Source organism: Cervus elaphus, chromosome 9, assembly GCF_910594005.1.
Source record: "Cervus elaphus chromosome 9, mCerEla1.1, whole genome shotgun sequence".
NCBI lineage: Eukaryota > Metazoa > Chordata > Mammalia > Artiodactyla > Cervidae > Cervus > Cervus elaphus.
This window is the reverse complement of record NC_057823.1, coordinates 33,563,488-33,579,343: the sequence shown is the minus strand read 5'-3', so window position 1 is coordinate 33,579,343 and position 15,856 is coordinate 33,563,488. Positions and strand designations below refer to the sequence as shown.

At 43.3% G+C, this 15,856-nt stretch overlaps 1 protein-coding gene across 4 annotated transcripts in view; it reads left to right on the top strand.

The window, feature by feature from the left end:
- The window catches only part of LOC122699853 (zinc finger protein 474), a 62,785-nt gene extending 61,850 nt beyond the window's left edge, over positions 1-935 (top strand). For all 4 annotated transcript variants that reach the window (XM_043912271.1, XM_043912269.1, XM_043912270.1 and 1 more), the window contains one exon: positions 762-935. In XM_043912271.1, the coding sequence (XP_043768206.1) occupies positions 762-913 (152 nt within the window). In that variant the 3' untranslated portion in view covers positions 914-935. The remainder of the gene's footprint in view (positions 1-761) is intronic.
- The last annotated feature ends 14,921 nt before the right edge of the window (positions 936-15,856 follow it).

The window sequence follows — 15,856 nt, the reverse complement described above, 5'->3', positions numbered from 1 at the left end:
GAAATTCTAAGACATAGTCAATTTCATGTACCAAAGCCATTCTATTTAAATAAGTTTTATTAAATCCCACACTGTTTCTCTAAAATAAAGCCATATGCCCTTTTTCCTATGCTCTGTCAATGAAGATTATACATCTCTCAGCTGTCTTTGTTGCTTTCTTAAGGACACTTCTTTTTGTCAGCTTAACTATCCTGTTTGCATTCTTCACTTTAATTACTTAAAGAATCTCTGAGTTTATGGCCATAAAGAGATAAATTTTTAGGATATAATTTGTCTTAAATTCACTTTCAACTGTCAGTTGTGGCCTCTAAAAACATTCTGAAAGATTACAGAAGAGGAAAATAGAGACATGTTCTTTTTCTTTTGAAAGCTTATATTTAGAGTCAACTGAAAGAAAGCCAAAAGTTATATTTGCAAGATAATAATGTGTAAACAAATATGTTAATAATTAGTGAAGAATGCATATCACAACACATAAAACAATGTCTTCCCCTTTTTAAAATTCGAGGACTGAAAAACCTCTGGTTCAGGGCTAACGGTTCTCAGCCCTTAAAAGACTGAGCAGCAATTTTTTTTTTTTTTTTTTTGGCAAAAGTAATATAATTTGTTTAAAAGCCTCAGTCAACAGGTATTTCCTGAAAATACTTTCCATAAAAAGTAGAGTATGGTTCTCCAGAATGAAAACTGATCCATTTTCCCATTTTCTTTTTCTTTTCTTTCTTTGTTCTTTTTTTTCCCTCTGTTTTTCTTTAACTTTTCAGCCAAGGGTTTCTATGATCTCGATGCCTTAAACGAAGCTGCTTGGACAAGCGCCCAGAGCCAGTTGGTTCCCTGTAATATCTGTGGGCGTACCTTCCTGCCAGACAGACTGATTGTTCACCAACGATCCTGTAAACCAAAAGTCGCCAAGTAAAGCCCTTTCTCCCTACGAAAGAGTTACAGGCATTAAATCCTTGGGAAAGAGTTGGGGTATGGGGGGAAGGAGGGAAAGTGGGGGTGGAGTCGGGGAAGAAGAACTGGAATTGACCACAGGCCGTGGAGCAGAGGACGCCCAGCTCCGGTGGCCTGCCGTGACCGCTGTGTCACCGCTTTGAACAAGCAGCCGCGTGCGTGTGCCTAGACACGCCGCGGGCCTCTCCGGAGACACGGGGATCGGGCAGAATGACACGTGGCCGCGCCTCTTCAGAGCTGGCATTTTTATCTCCAGGAAATCTCCGAGCCAGCTGTTGCCATTTTTTCTTCTGGTCTGTTTTCCCCGAACAAGATTCTGAACCTCACCGCTTAGGACTATTATTCAGTGAACAGAGATTTTAGTTGGGGGGGGGGGGCGGGGGGTGACTTCAGGCAACTCTTTAGTCCCGAGAAAAACTGGCTTCCCTCCCATCCCTGTGCTCTCTGAAATAACGTGCCCCTCCCTGCTTTTTCTGATCCAGGGAGATGTTTTTAACCGACTCAGTGAGTGGAATAATTCTTTTCTGTACAAAATTGTTCAACAGGAGATATATATTAAAAAAAAGAGCTAAGGGCTTAAAACACTAGAACCGTACAATACTCTTACTCCCTCGGTGAGAAATGCTACAAGGAAGATGCAGGATCAACACCGGCCTCCTCTGCTTCGAGATCGCTGTGTGTGATTCATCACCTGGTGGAAACCGGCTCCCTCCACCTAGCGAAGAAGTCCAGCGAGAGTTCCTTTCCTCTGCCCTCCTCGGGCCTCATAGGTGCTTTATTGTTGAGGTCTAAAAGCCTGCCAGCAAGTTCTGTGCCTCCCCACCCAGGGTCCATGCACAGAAGGTGGCTTGTGCAGCTGCTCTGGATTTGAGTCCTTGAACGTGTATTTAGAGAGGCGGGGCTCTCCTGGGAGGAGGCCAGTGCCTGGGAGGGGCTCTGCCCAGGAAATTCTGCTCCCCCGGGCCGCGCTGCTCTGCCCGGACTCCCAGCAGTTTTGCTTGATTTCTTTGTTCATTTAATGGCTGAATTTCAGGGCCATTCCGGATCCACCAGGTTCCTGCAACCCTTGCATTCATGACCTTACACAGCACAGTTAATTCCAAATTATACAAGCAAATTTATTTGACCTAATAATTTGGTCATACATCTGCCTATTGTAAAAGGCGAGGTTAGGAAAATTGTGCTAATTATTCTGTTTTTCCTGCCTGTTCTGAAGGAAGCCAGAGATAAACTTTTTTAAGTCTTTTAGATATCCCCCAAAAGATTAGCATCTTGTAAAAGAGACCCTTCAATGACTTGTAGTTGATGCTTTAGTTCTTTTATTTTGTTAACAAAAATGACAATAACATCTAATATGTAGAGCATATACTGTGGATCAGGCAATGTATCTAGTGCTTTCTGTATATCACTTGATGTAAATCTCACATCAACCCTTCAAGTAGATATAATCCTTATTTTACACATGAGAAAACTGAGACTAAAATAGCCAACTCAAGGTCACACTGAACTTGAGTTAAGGGTTGGAGTTAGGAAGCAGACTTGAGACTGCTGGACTTCCAAATCCAAAATCTCATCCATTGCCATTTGTGTGCCACATGCCACCATTAATAAGATTAACTATTCCGACACAAACGATCTGACACATGGAGAAAGTTTTGTACAATGTTTAGGAACTAAGGGAATTAGGATGTTTGCAGTTCAGCTGCTAGTCTGGATTTATCTTAAACCGAGATGAAAACAGTTTGCAGAATTCAGAGTGCAGTTTGAATTGCATTGTATTCCAAAAGCCACTTCTGCATTCTGCGAATAATGTTCAGAAGTCAGAGAGCAAGAGAAATAAAGGAAGAGTTCTGGCCACAACTTTAAAATGGTGGCCATTGGGGTCATAAAGGTTCTTGGGCCCTTTGCTTCCAAAAGCATGAAAAAAACAAAACAACTTCCTCTGTAGGAATTATTAAATCTGAGTTCTTGAAGTGGTTGAAAGAAATGAGCTCTTATAGGAAGCACTGCTCCCACAAGGAAAAGCTTGAGAACATTAAAGTGCTGACGGAGGAGCTTCCACCTGCTCCACCTGAGCTGGCCTGCAAATGTTGCAGGGTATCAAATGTGGAGAAAGCTGACATCAATCCAAGGGTTCCCGTCTTTCACCAAGTCACATCACTGAAGTCTCGCCATCAACAGGAAAGAGCTCACCTGCTCTTTGCCATCTGCCCTTCCCCCAACTCATTCACAGCTGTGAAGATACTTGTACTCAAAGAGAAATGATCTCTTTAACAATGGTTGGCACATTCGTGAGCTGTGAATTTGAACCTTGAAATGGTTCCCATAGACAGTCCCCTTGCTGATGAAGAGCAGATACTAGATGAAGGTCCTTGGAGCTCTTATGCTGGCTCAGGCAGTTATTGGTCTGGGATGCTGGGAGGTAATGTTATTCCGGGCATCGATAACAATACAGTTCCCTTTCAGCTCTGGCAACTGGTGCCACACAATCTCTAATTGAATTCCCCTCTAGTTGAGCTTATGAGAAGAATTCCAAGATTTCTTGATGCTTACTTGTACATTGAACCCACATTAGTATTGCAGGGCATGTATTATCAGACGGGAACCCTGGAGATGAAACAAGCCTGTCCTAGTAAGTGGTTTGGAGAGGGTGATGCTCCTCTAGTGAGTAAACATGGAGATCTGTTAGAGCCCTATCGTGGGACCTCCTCTTCAGGCAAACTTGGGAGTATTTCCCAGTGGAGTCCCAGTATCTCCAAGGTAGCCCCCAGATGACACAAGATGACATCAGCCTGGGGAATATTGGCCTGAGTCTCAGAAAAAGAAGCTGCGACCGACAGGCAGACCCATTTGTTAGCAGGGAAGAGAAAGAGGGCAAATATCCAAAGTCTTCCTTCTCCTAAAAACCTGAAAACAGCCCTGGGTTTCTCTGAACTTCTCTGCTTCTGACATTAGCAGTGTTTCTTCTTTACACCCCATCTAAACCAACTCATATGGCTTTAATCCCACACCAGGCCAGGCCAGGAAGTTCAGCCCTTTCCTTCCTCAACCCTGAGGGGCCCCTTCCCTTGCTCTGGCGATGGTCCACCCTCCTTTATCATTTATTACTTCCCTCCTGACTCTCTGTCTGGCCCACATGAGTGGCTGTGCCTGTTTCTGCTGGCCCTGCCCAGTCTCTGTGAGCCCTGTGGCCAGAGATGGAAATGAGGTTTTCCTGCACTTGGAAGAAACAGCACACATGAGAAGCAGTTGAGGTTCCAGTGGGGGTCAAATTGGGTAGAGAGAATTACACCAGGAAAAGCACTGCTAATTTAGCATAGGACGGTACAGTTTTATGCTTAGTTCTTTTAAATTTTTATTATGAAAATATTCAATAGATAACAACTTGCAGGGAAAAGTATAATGAAGTCTTCTATCCTCCACACCCAGGTAAACTTAGTTGAAAACCTGCTAAGATTGAATCCAAATGGTCTACGTTTCAACTACTGTTCTTTTGGATATGTGGTGGGGAGAGGTGCTGGGAACACAAGATTCTGGAGTGCCTCTGATAATGCCTTTTAATTCTACTTCTGGACGTATGAGATTAAACCCACATGGCTAGAAAGCAACCACAAGTGAAAAAGTGAAACCTGGCCTAGACATCACGAGCGCCAGGTCCCATCATTGATTGACATTGATCACCTATAGACCAATGTTTTTCAGGTGATACTTAACTGAGTCTGTTTTCAGCAAAGTAATGGCCCCAAAGATGTTGGCCCCTAGTCCTCCAAACTTACGAATATATTACCTTACATGTTATATTACCTTTGCAGATATAGTTAAGGTTATGCACCTCGTCATGGGGTGAGTATCTCAGATTATCTGGATGGGCCCAATATTATCATGCCATTAATAGTAGGATAAGAAAGAAAGAGGATAAGAGAGATGACAGCATAAGAAGGATCCAACAACACCCTGTGGCTTGTTCTGAGATGTGGGGAGCTATTGCAGTGACCAGAGAGAAGCCTCTCCAAGTTAAGGGTAGCCCCAGCAGGCAGCCAGCAAAGAAACTGGAACCTCTGTCCTATAACCACAGGAACTGGATTCTGCCAACAACCTGAATGAGCAAGAAGACAGTTTCTCCCCTGGAGCCTTCAACAAGGAACACAGTCCCACCAACAATGTGTTTTTATCTGGTGAGTGCAAGGTTGAACATCTGACCTACAAAAGTGTAAGAAAATAAATGTGTGTGGCTTAATACATTAAGTTTGTAATCTATTATGGCAGCAGGCAGACCTCAGAGATATTTATTGTGCATTTGGTTCCAGACCACCACAATAAAGTGACTATCACAATAAAGCAAATTATAGAATTTTTTTGGTTTTTTTCATGCATAGAAAAATTTGTTTACATTGTAGTCTGTAAGTGTACAGTAGTATATCTAAAAAAGCAATGTACATATTTGATATTTTTTTAAATACCCAAATGCCAAAACAACTACAAAAAAAAAAAACATCAAAGATCATTGGTCACAGATCACTATAACAAGTATAATAATAATTTTTAAAAGTTTGAAATATTGCAAAAATTACCAAAATTCGACACAGATATGAAGTGGGCAAACACTGTTGGAAAAATGGCAACAGTAGACTTGGCGTGACGCAGGGTTGACACAAGCTCTTAACTTGTAAAACAAAACAAAAATGCAATATCTGGGAAGTAAAATAGGCGAAGCATACTGAAACAAGGTGTTCTTGTATGTGACATAGGGTAGGACTCCCAAATCTTGAGAAGTAGAGTCCTTAAATTCATGCAAGACACTGGCCGTCTCCACTATTTGCATTAGTGAGAGGGCCCTGTAACCAAAGCCAGTAGGGTCAGAGAGCCCAATGAAAACTGGCTCCAAGACTTGTCACTCCTGAAATACACAGCTATTTCACAACATGCTCAAAATCTGGATGCCAATTTTTAATGTTCTGTTAATATTTTAAATCATAAAAGTGACTCTGGTATATGTACACACTTGTTCAAAAAATAATAAATGGACAAATGCAGTTGAATTATTTGACAATTGACTTTTCATGCCAATGACCCTATGACCCTGTCCTTTCCATGAACATGAAAAGAAAATAATTGTATAATCTGAAATGATAGAAGTTTATAGCTATGGGGATCTCTAAATAAGGTACTAACTAAGAACAGTCAAAATGTTCAAATGCTGTAAGTGCAGGTATGGCTTAAATCTCAATGTTCTCTTATGATCTTTACCAGGACTTTTCTGAGGGGCCATGGGCAGGCTGAACTGTCAAAGAAATGTGCTAAAAGTACCTGATTTGAGGACCGGCATTCAGCCAAATTGTCAAGCAAGATGTTTGCCTTAAGTGCCTTCACGTCCTGTCTTGGAACATCTTGAACTCTTCCCTCCTAATCCTTTCAAGTTTTCTCCTGGATCTTGCTGTCTAATCTTCCACCCATGACTGCCAGGACTTCTGTTTCTGTTAGAGAAAAAAAACCCAGGTGCTCACCCTCCAGATATCCCTCCATTTCTCCCAGTCTACCTTCCCACATTCCTCTTCCCATATCCCCTTCTCGACTTTTCACCAGCTATTTCACTGGAAAGAAACTTGAGAATGTCATCCACATTAAGGGATTCATGGAGGCTGATGGTTTAATGTGCTATCTCCTTCAGATGACATGGTTATTTTAAAAGACGTTTCCTAGAAGTATGTCTTTATCCAAAGTAATGAAATCCATGTGGTGAAATTTTAAACAAAATGTTGGAATGGAAGTCAAAGGGCATGGGGCTTGGGCGGGCCGCTCCTTGACCCATAATGACCCTTCCCAACCACACAGACCTCTGTTAACTCCACACCTGAGTAGTGAAAGTGAAAGGGAAGTCGCTCATCTGTGTCCAACTCTTTGCGACCCCGTGGACTGTAGCCCACCAGGCTCCTCCGTCCATGGGGTTCTCCAGGCAAGAATACTGAAGTGGGTTGCCGCTTACAGCTGATATTAAGGTAGGCTAAGCACTGTAACGAACAGACCAAAATATTCTAACAGCTGGAATAAGACAAGTTTATTTCTTGCTTTAAAAAGAGCCCTGGGCAAGTAAGCAGTTTAGTGGAGTGTCCCTCCTTCATGACATCATTCAGGATCCCAGGCTGATGAGATCTCTGCCACTTTCAACATGTGACATACAAGTTGCCATGGGAGGTCCTCTCTTTTCAGCTCAGCCATGGCGAGAAAGGGGCTTCCCAGGTGGTGCAGAACCTGCCTACCAATGCAGGAGACAAGAGACCCTAGTTTGATCCCTGGGTAGGGAAGATCCCCTAGAGGAGGGCATGGCAATCCACTCCATTATTCTTGCCTGGAGAATTCCAGGGACAGAGGAGCCTGGCAGGTCCATAGGGTTGCAAAGAGTTGGCACGAGCGAAGCGACTTAACCTGCAAACACCCACATGAGGAGAAAAAGCGAGAAGTTACCCAATCAGCCTGGAAGAAGTCCTCCTCATCTGAATCTCAGCCACATGGCTGCATCTAAGTGCAAGGAGGTCTGGACACTGTGTTCTCACTGCAACAGCAGGAGGAACAGAGACCAGGGATGGGGGGAGCGGGGGGGGGGCAGTAATTAGGAGTTTCTGTCATGAGCTCGAGCATAAATCTCTTCTGGCTTCTTGTTAGGGAACCACATTCCCTCTTGTGGGAAATTGACAGTATTTGGGCTGAAATTGTGGGATAAGAAGCTGTTCTTACCATCAAGGCAGACAAGGTTGGTAAATAAGGCAAAAAAAAAAAAAAAGATAAAACTTAAAAAAATTATAGCCATTTTCACATACCAGAAATAGCAGCATCATTTAATATTTGAAGAAAAGATTGTTCTTTTTTTAATATTTGAGGAAACAATTTAAAAGGCATTCTTGATATGAAAAGATTAGTCTCATAAGGGTAGTTGGGGCAAAAAAAATTTTGCTAAAGAATGTGAATGGCCATTTTTATGGTGGACAGAGCTCAAACTTTGAGGAAGTATTATTGAGTACACTGATTTTTCATTCTCCTTGACAAAGAAATTGGAATTTTGGGCTCATAACTACGTTGAGAGGAACTCCCACCTGTTGGGAGTTCTGAACCATAGCAACACCTCTGCCAGACAGCAGGTAGGGGGTCACCTTACGTGGAGACAAGGCTAGTGGACTTAGGTGCAGTGATCACTGCTGCTGAATTTGAAATGTCCTTTTCCTGCACTCTAATTCTGTATGTTATCTTGAAGCCTTCACTTTGTCTCACCTCAACGGGCTGGGGTGCTGGGTAGAGTTGTGAAGTGAAAGAGGAGCCAGTGTCTACACATGGACAACCGTGAAGCTTCAAGGAGCACCCAGGGAGCAGTAAGGAGCCACAGATGGCAAGCAACAGCCAAGACAGGTGTGTAGTCTTCGTTAATCCTAAAATCACCAGAGGAGAGGACCGGGATGCCTGACATCATTTAATAGTGACTTTAGAGCCTGGTTATTCAGGTAGCAAAGGGGCAAGCAACCCTAAAAGGCCAGGGAACATGGGTATATGGTTAAATATGCTTCAATATAGCATCAGCAAGGGCTTCCTGGATAGCTTAGCTGGTAAAGAATCTGCCTGCAATGCAGGAGACCCTGGTTCAATTCCTGGGTCGAGAAGTTCCCCTGGAGAAGGGATAGGCTACCCACTCCAGTATTCTTGGGCTTCCCTGGTAGCTGAGATGGTAAAGAATCCTCCTGCAACGCGGGAGACCTGGATTTGATCCCTGGGTTGGGAAGATCCCCTGGAGGAAGGCATGGCAACCCACTCCAGTATTCTTGCTTAGAGAATCCCCATGGACAGAGGAGCCTGGCAGGCTACAGTCCATGGGGTTGCAAAGAGTCGGACACAACTGAGCAATTAAGCAACAGCGCATAGCATCAGCAAGCAACATGAAAGACTGCATGGTACAGTGACAGGAGATACGCAGGCTCTGACTCCTGCAGCCTAAGCAGATGGGAGGACAGGCATCATCATGAAGACCTCACAGCAGAGAGAATTCAGAGCTAGAAGGATGAACACGTGGAGGCAGCTGGGGGCGCTAAAGGCCACCCCAGGGAAGAAGCTCACAAACTGTGGTCTACTCTGGGAATGGTAGAGTTGGATATGTTTGTTTGTTTTCTACCCTAATTAGTTTTCTTTGTCATTGCCTGGGGTGTGTCCACAGGATTTGCCCGATGACTTGATCGGAACTTGATCAAAGGCATGTTCCTTTGCCTTAATCTGTTGTACTTTCCAGACACCAGTATGCCCTCTGTTGATTCCTGTGGGTAGAGGAGTCTGGCAGGCTTTAGTCCATGTGGTCACAAAAACTGGACACAACTGAGCAGCTAAGCACAGCACAGGTGTGCTAACAACGCTTGAGTCCCTTTGGCTGTTGGCCCAGGCCTGTGGTGGTCACCTCCAGGTGTAAGCGACCTCAGTGATAGACACTCTGTAATACTAATATCAGCATTTTCCAAGTGAAACATGGGTGAAAGTTCTAAATCTTTTATGTTTTTCACATTTATCTTTTATTTTATATTGGAGTATAGTTGACTTACCATGTCCTTATATCCTTTATGTTGATAGGGATTGTGACCATGGGGAAGACAAGAGCCTTCAGACTGTGGGACTGATCATAAAAGGAGTTATCAAAGTTCATGGTTGAGTCATGTGTTTTGGATAAAGCTGCTATTTCTCTTTCTTTTTTCTTTTTAACATGCTTCCTGCCCAACTTCTGTCACCAATGGGGTATTTTCCACAGATGAAGAACCCAGATCCAGAAGGTGGTGAGACATTTGCACAGAGGGTTAGACGGAGACCTCATTTACAGATGGGCAAACGTGGCAGGCCGGTGTGGTGGGGTGGGTTCAAGAGCAGGCCTGTTGCGCCTGGGGGTCCTCTAGAAGACCAACAGTGGACAGCAAATCGGAGGAAGAGGTGAGTGAGGACGAGGGGCAGGTCCAGGAATTTTGTGCAAGAAAGGTGAGGGGCGATGACAAAGCAGAGAACAGACAGTCATGATTTCACTCTTCCAAACCTGCAACTTGAGGTTGTTGTTCAGTCACCGAGTTGTGTCTGGCTCTTTGTGACCCCGTGAACTGCAGTATGCCCGGTGTCCCTGTCAAAGCAAACCAGAAGAAACGTACCATCGGTCTGATTTTGTTCAGGAGGGCCCTGGACAAGATGACGTACAGAGGAAAAAGGAGGTGAGTGAACACAAAGCGGAGGAGGGGTACAAATCTGCCTTTCCTGTTTTGTTCCCGCCTTACCAACGTCCGCCTTTGTTTCTCTCACAGTATCAGTGTCTCTGGCTCCCGATTCCCTTCCTCTTCCTGAGGGGGCGCGTTTCTCTCTAGCAGTGAGCACGCTCTGCCGGAAGAGGGCAGCATTGGGAAGCCATGAGCAGAAGCACCCTCACCGCGCAGACCCAAGTACCACATGCCAGAGACAGGGTCTGGTTTTCTGTTTTTTCTAGCAGCAATCTCTGACAAGAAACCTGAATTTATCCCTGAAGTCCTATCACATGACTCCTTCATCTCCTCTCCTTCCCAGCTTCTTAAAGGAATAATCATAGACATTTAGGGTATAGGTACCTAACAGGCTATGTTTTGGTCCATTTTCTGACAAAATTTAAAATATAGATTGCAAATATCTACATGCCGTGAGTGATTCGGGCCAAAGGGGCACTTTACTTAAGGTATATAGACTCTTCCTATGCAACTGGCAAATTGAATTTATATTCTACCCAGTTTATTTTTTTCAAATAAGTAACAAGTCATAAAAAACAAGTCATGTGTGAACTTTCTCAGCACATATTTCTTGAGCATCTGTCTGGACAAGGGGGAGTTACATAGATACCCAGGTGGTATAGATGGATGATGTGGGATTGAAAGAAACTGGATTTTTGAAGAAGGAAGAGGGAGTTCTAAAAAGCAAAAGCAGTAGTGAGTACAGATGACAGGTACCCCATCCCCAGCACTGATATATTTGACATGAGGACCTGATAGTGTCCTCGGGGGACAGCCTAGATTTAGTTAGAATAAGCAGAATCCTTTTGAACATTTAGAGAGGAAGTTGGGGCTACAGGTAAATACAGATAAATTACTGATAACAGTATTAGGCAATACAGAAGGTGTTTGGAATAAGGAACACGGGCTATATAACCTGTGTATCACATGGAGGCCAACACTTAGAAGGCCCCCATGCTTCCCTAGTGGCTCAGATGTTAAAGAATCCACCTGTAGTGTAGGAGACCCAGGTTCGATCCCTGGGGTCAAGGTCTTCTGGAGGAGGAAATGGCTACCCAATCCAGTATTTTCACCTGGAGACTTTCATGAACAGAGAGGAGCCTGGCAGGCTACAGTCCATGGAGTCTCAAAGAGTTAAACACAACTGAGTGACTAACACTTAGGCTTGATTTAATGCCTTGTTACCAACAGGAAATTCTTACTAATTTTTGAACAGGAGTCCCCATTTTCTTTTCACTTTAGGCTATGTAACTTGTATAGCTGGAGGTGCGGGGGAGTATGTGGAAATTTGGGTTAAGTAAGACTAGGGAATTTACAGATCTGTCTGTGGCTAAGAGTTTTCCCTGATGCCCTGGAAAGCTTGAATTTCTGGTGGTGTTGAAAGTAAACAGGGGTGTAATTCCCAATGAAATTAGTGCAAATGGTCTTTTGGGGAGAGATGGGTCACAGTTCTAATGAAATTGGAATGTCTGAAGTTACTGTTTTGGGAGCCCTTCTTCTGTGGGTCTGGAAAGTGGGTCTACCTTAGAGCACGTGGGGCCTTACTTAGGTTTGGGGGTACCTAGTTCACAGTTGTTTCCTTTCTAGGCTGTAGTGTAAGGTGTGGGATAAGTGAGATTTGTGGACCTTCCTTAAATCCCACTGTAGGCAATGCTGTATCTGAAAGAAAGAAGTCTTTTTAGGAACCTGAGAGTCAGTTAAACATCTGAGTGTGGTGAAGTAGGTTAGACTTTTCCTGCGTGCTTATATTATTAAATACCAAACCAAACTTGGGTCTATTTGCATAAGTACAGTTAGCCCAATCTACTGACCCTGGGCTGGAGTGAAGAAAAGTGCACAGTTTATTGGAGGGTACCAAACAAGGAGCCCAGGGCAACTAGTGCTTAAAAGTCCTGAACTCACTAAAGGCTTCCAGGGAAAGGTTTTTAAAGACAGGGTGAGGGAAGATGTTATGGGGTGTGTGATCAGCTCATGGACATTCTTTTGATTGGTTGGTAATGAGGCAATTGAGAGTCAGCATCATCAAGCTTCTGGTTCTAACTGGTCTAGGGTCTACATGCTTGTAGACAGCATAAAGTTAACTTCTTCTACTTGGTGAAGGTTTCAGGATCTTCAAAACAGCTCAGAGGACACCTGAGTCAGGATATTATCTGTAGATCTTGAGGAGGAACTAAAGGTCCTTGACTTTGTTTAACGGCTCAGCTTTTATTACAGGTCTTGTTTGACTGTTATTTCTTTCTGCATGTTCTTGCTTCTATGATTAAATTTATCCTTTGACTAAAATTTTTCTGCAGACAAAAAACGCAGGCAGAGGACGTGGAACAGAGGTGGTAGGGAGGCTTTTTGTTCTGGGAAGGCCCCAGAGGGTACTGCTCACTTACATTTTCTGAGTATGACGTGTAATTTCAAGAGCTTTTTCCCTTGCCAAGACTCTATGGTTTCTTATGTTTCTTCTAACAATTTCCAGTTTTTATATTTAGTTTTTTAATTCCTCTGAAATTTTATAGCTATATGTTGCATCGGTTCAATTCAGTCTCTCAGTTGTATCCAACTCCTTCTGACCCAGTGGACTACAGTATGCCAGGCTTACCTGTCCAACACCAACTCCCAGAGCTTGCTCAAACTCATGTCCATTGAGCCAGTGATGCTATCCAATCTTTTCATCCTCTGTCGTCCCCTTCTCCTCCTGCCTTCAGTCTTTCCCAGCATCAGGGTCTTTTCCAATGAGTCAGTTCTTCACATCAGGTGGCCAAAGTATTAGAGCTTCAGCTTCAGCATCAGTACTTCCAATGAATATTCAGGACTGATTTCCTTTAGGATGGACTGGTTGGATCTCCTTGCAGTCCAAGGGACTCTCAAGAGTCTTCTCCAACACCACAGTTCAAAAGCATCACTTCTTCGGCACTCAGTTTTCTTTATGCTCCAACTCTTGCATCCATACATGACTACTGGAAAGAACCATAGCTTTGACTAGACAGACTTTTGTCGGCAAAGTAGTGTCTCTGCTTTTTAACATGCTGCCTAGATTGGTCATAGCTTTTCTTCCAAGGAGCAAGCACTTTTAATTTCATGGCTGCAGTAACAATCTGCAGTGATTGTAGAGCCCAAGAAAATAAAGTCTCTCACTGTTTCCATTATTTCCCCATCTATTTGCCATGAAGTGATGGGACTGTATGCCATGATCTTAGTTTTTTGAATGTTAAGTTTTAAGCCAGCTTTTTCACTCTCCTCTTTCACTTTCATCAAAAGGCTCTTTAGTTCCTCACACTTTCTGCCATAAGGATGGTGTCATCTGCATATCTGATATTATTCCTGCAATCTTGATTCCAGCTTATGCTTCATCCAGTCCAGCATTTCACATGATGTACTTTGCATATAAGTTAAATTAGCAGTGACAATATACACCCAATTTGGTTCCAAATTTGGAACCAGTCCATTGTTCCATGTCTGGTTGTAACTGTTGCTTCTTGACCTGCATTCAGGTCTCTCAGAAGGCAGGTAAGGTGGTCTGGTATTCACATCTCTTGATGAAGTTTCCACAATTTTTTGTGATCCACACAGTCAAAGGCTTTAGCATAGTCAATGAAGCAGAAGTAGATGTTTTTCTGGAATTCTCCTGCCTTTTCTATGATCCAGTGGATGTTGGCAATTTAATCTCTAGTTCCTCTGCCTTTTCTAAACCCAGCTTATACACCTGGAAGTTTTTGGTTCACATACTGTTGAAGCCTGGCTTGGAGAATTTTGAGCATTACTTAGCTAGCATGTGAGGTGAGTGCAACTGTACAGTAGTCTGAACATTCTTTGGCATTGCCTTTTTTGGGGATTGTAATGAAAACTGACCCTTTCCAGTCCTGTGGCCACTGCTAAGTTTTCCAAATTTGCTGGCACATTGAGTGTGCACTTTAACAGCATCATCTTTTAGGATTTGAAACAGCTCAGCTGGAATTCCATCACCTTTACTAGCTTTGTTTGTAATGATGCTTCCTAAGGCCCACTTGACTTCACACTCCAAGATGTCTGGCTCTAGGTGAGTGATCACACCACCGTGGTTATCTGGGTCATTAAGATCTTTTCTGTATAGTTCTTTTGTATTTTCTTGCCTCCTGTTTATAATATCTTCTGCTTCTGTTAGGTCCATACCATTTCTGTCCTTTCTTGTTCCCATCTTTGCATGAAATGTTCCCTTGATATCTCTAATTTTCTTGAAGAGATCTCTAGTCTTTCCCATTTTATTGTTTTCCTCTGTTTCTTTGCACTGATCACTGAGAAAGGCTTTCTTACCTCTCCTTGCTATTCTTTGAAACTCTGCATTCAGATGGGTATATCTTTCCTTTTCTCCTTTGCCTTTAGCTTCTCTTCTTTTCTCAATTACTTGTAAGGCCTCCTCAGACCTCCATTTTACCTTTTTGCATTTCTTCTTCTTGGGGATGGTTTTGATTACCACCTCCTGTACAATATTGCAAATCTCCGTCCATTGTTTTTCAGATACTCTGTCGGTCAGATCTAGTCCCTTGAATCCATTTGTCACTTCCACTGTATAATCATAGGGGATTTGATTTAGGCCATACCTGAATGGTCTAGTGGTTTTCCCTACTTTCTTCAGTTTGAGTCTGCGTTTTGCGATAAAGAGTTCATGATCTGAGCCATAGTCAGCTCCTTGTCTTGTTTTTGCTGACTACATAGAGCTTCTCCATCTTTGGCTGCAAAGAATATAATCAATCTGATTTCAGTGTTGACCATCTGGTGATGTCCATGTGTAGAGTTGGCTCTTGTGTTGTTGGAAGAGGGTGCTTGCTATGACCAGTGGGTTCTCTTGGCAAAACTCTGTTAGCCTTTGCCCTGCTTCATTTTGTACTTCAAGGCCAAAGTTGCCTGTTACTCCAGGTATCTCTTGACTTTCTGCTTTTGCATTCCCATCTCCTATGATGAAAAGGACATTTTTTTTTTTTTTTTGGTGTTAGTTCTAGAAGGTTTTGTAGGTCTTTATAGAACTGTTCAACTTCAGCGTCTTCAGCATTACTGGTCAGGGCTAAAATTGGATCACTGCGATATTGAATAGTTTGCCTTAGAAACAAACAAAGAGCATTCTGTCATTTTTGAGATTGCACCCAGGTGCTGCATTCTGAACTCTTTTGTAGATTATGAGGGCTACTCCACGTCTTCTAAGGCATTCTTGCCTACATTAGTATATATAACAGTATGGATGTGAGAGTTGGACTGTGAAGAAAGCTGAGCGCTGAAAAATTGATGCTTTTGAACTATGGTGTTAGAGAAGACTCTTGAGAGTCCCTTGGACTGCAAGGAGATCCAACCAGTCCATCCTGAAGGAGATCAGTCCTGGGTGTTCATTGGAAGGACTGATGCTAAAGCTGAAACTCCAATACTTTGGCCACCTCATGTGAAGAGTTGACTCGTTGGAAAAGACCCTGATGCTGGGAGGGATTGAGGGCAGGAGGAGAAGGGGATGACAGAGGATGAGGTGGCTGGATGGCATCACCGACTCGATGGGCATGAGTTTGAGTAAATTCCAGGAGTTTGTGATGGACAGGGAGGCCTGGCGTGCCGTGATTCATGGGGTCGCAAAGAGTCGGACATGACTGAGTGACTGAAATGAACTGAACTGAACTGAATTAAATTCGCCCATT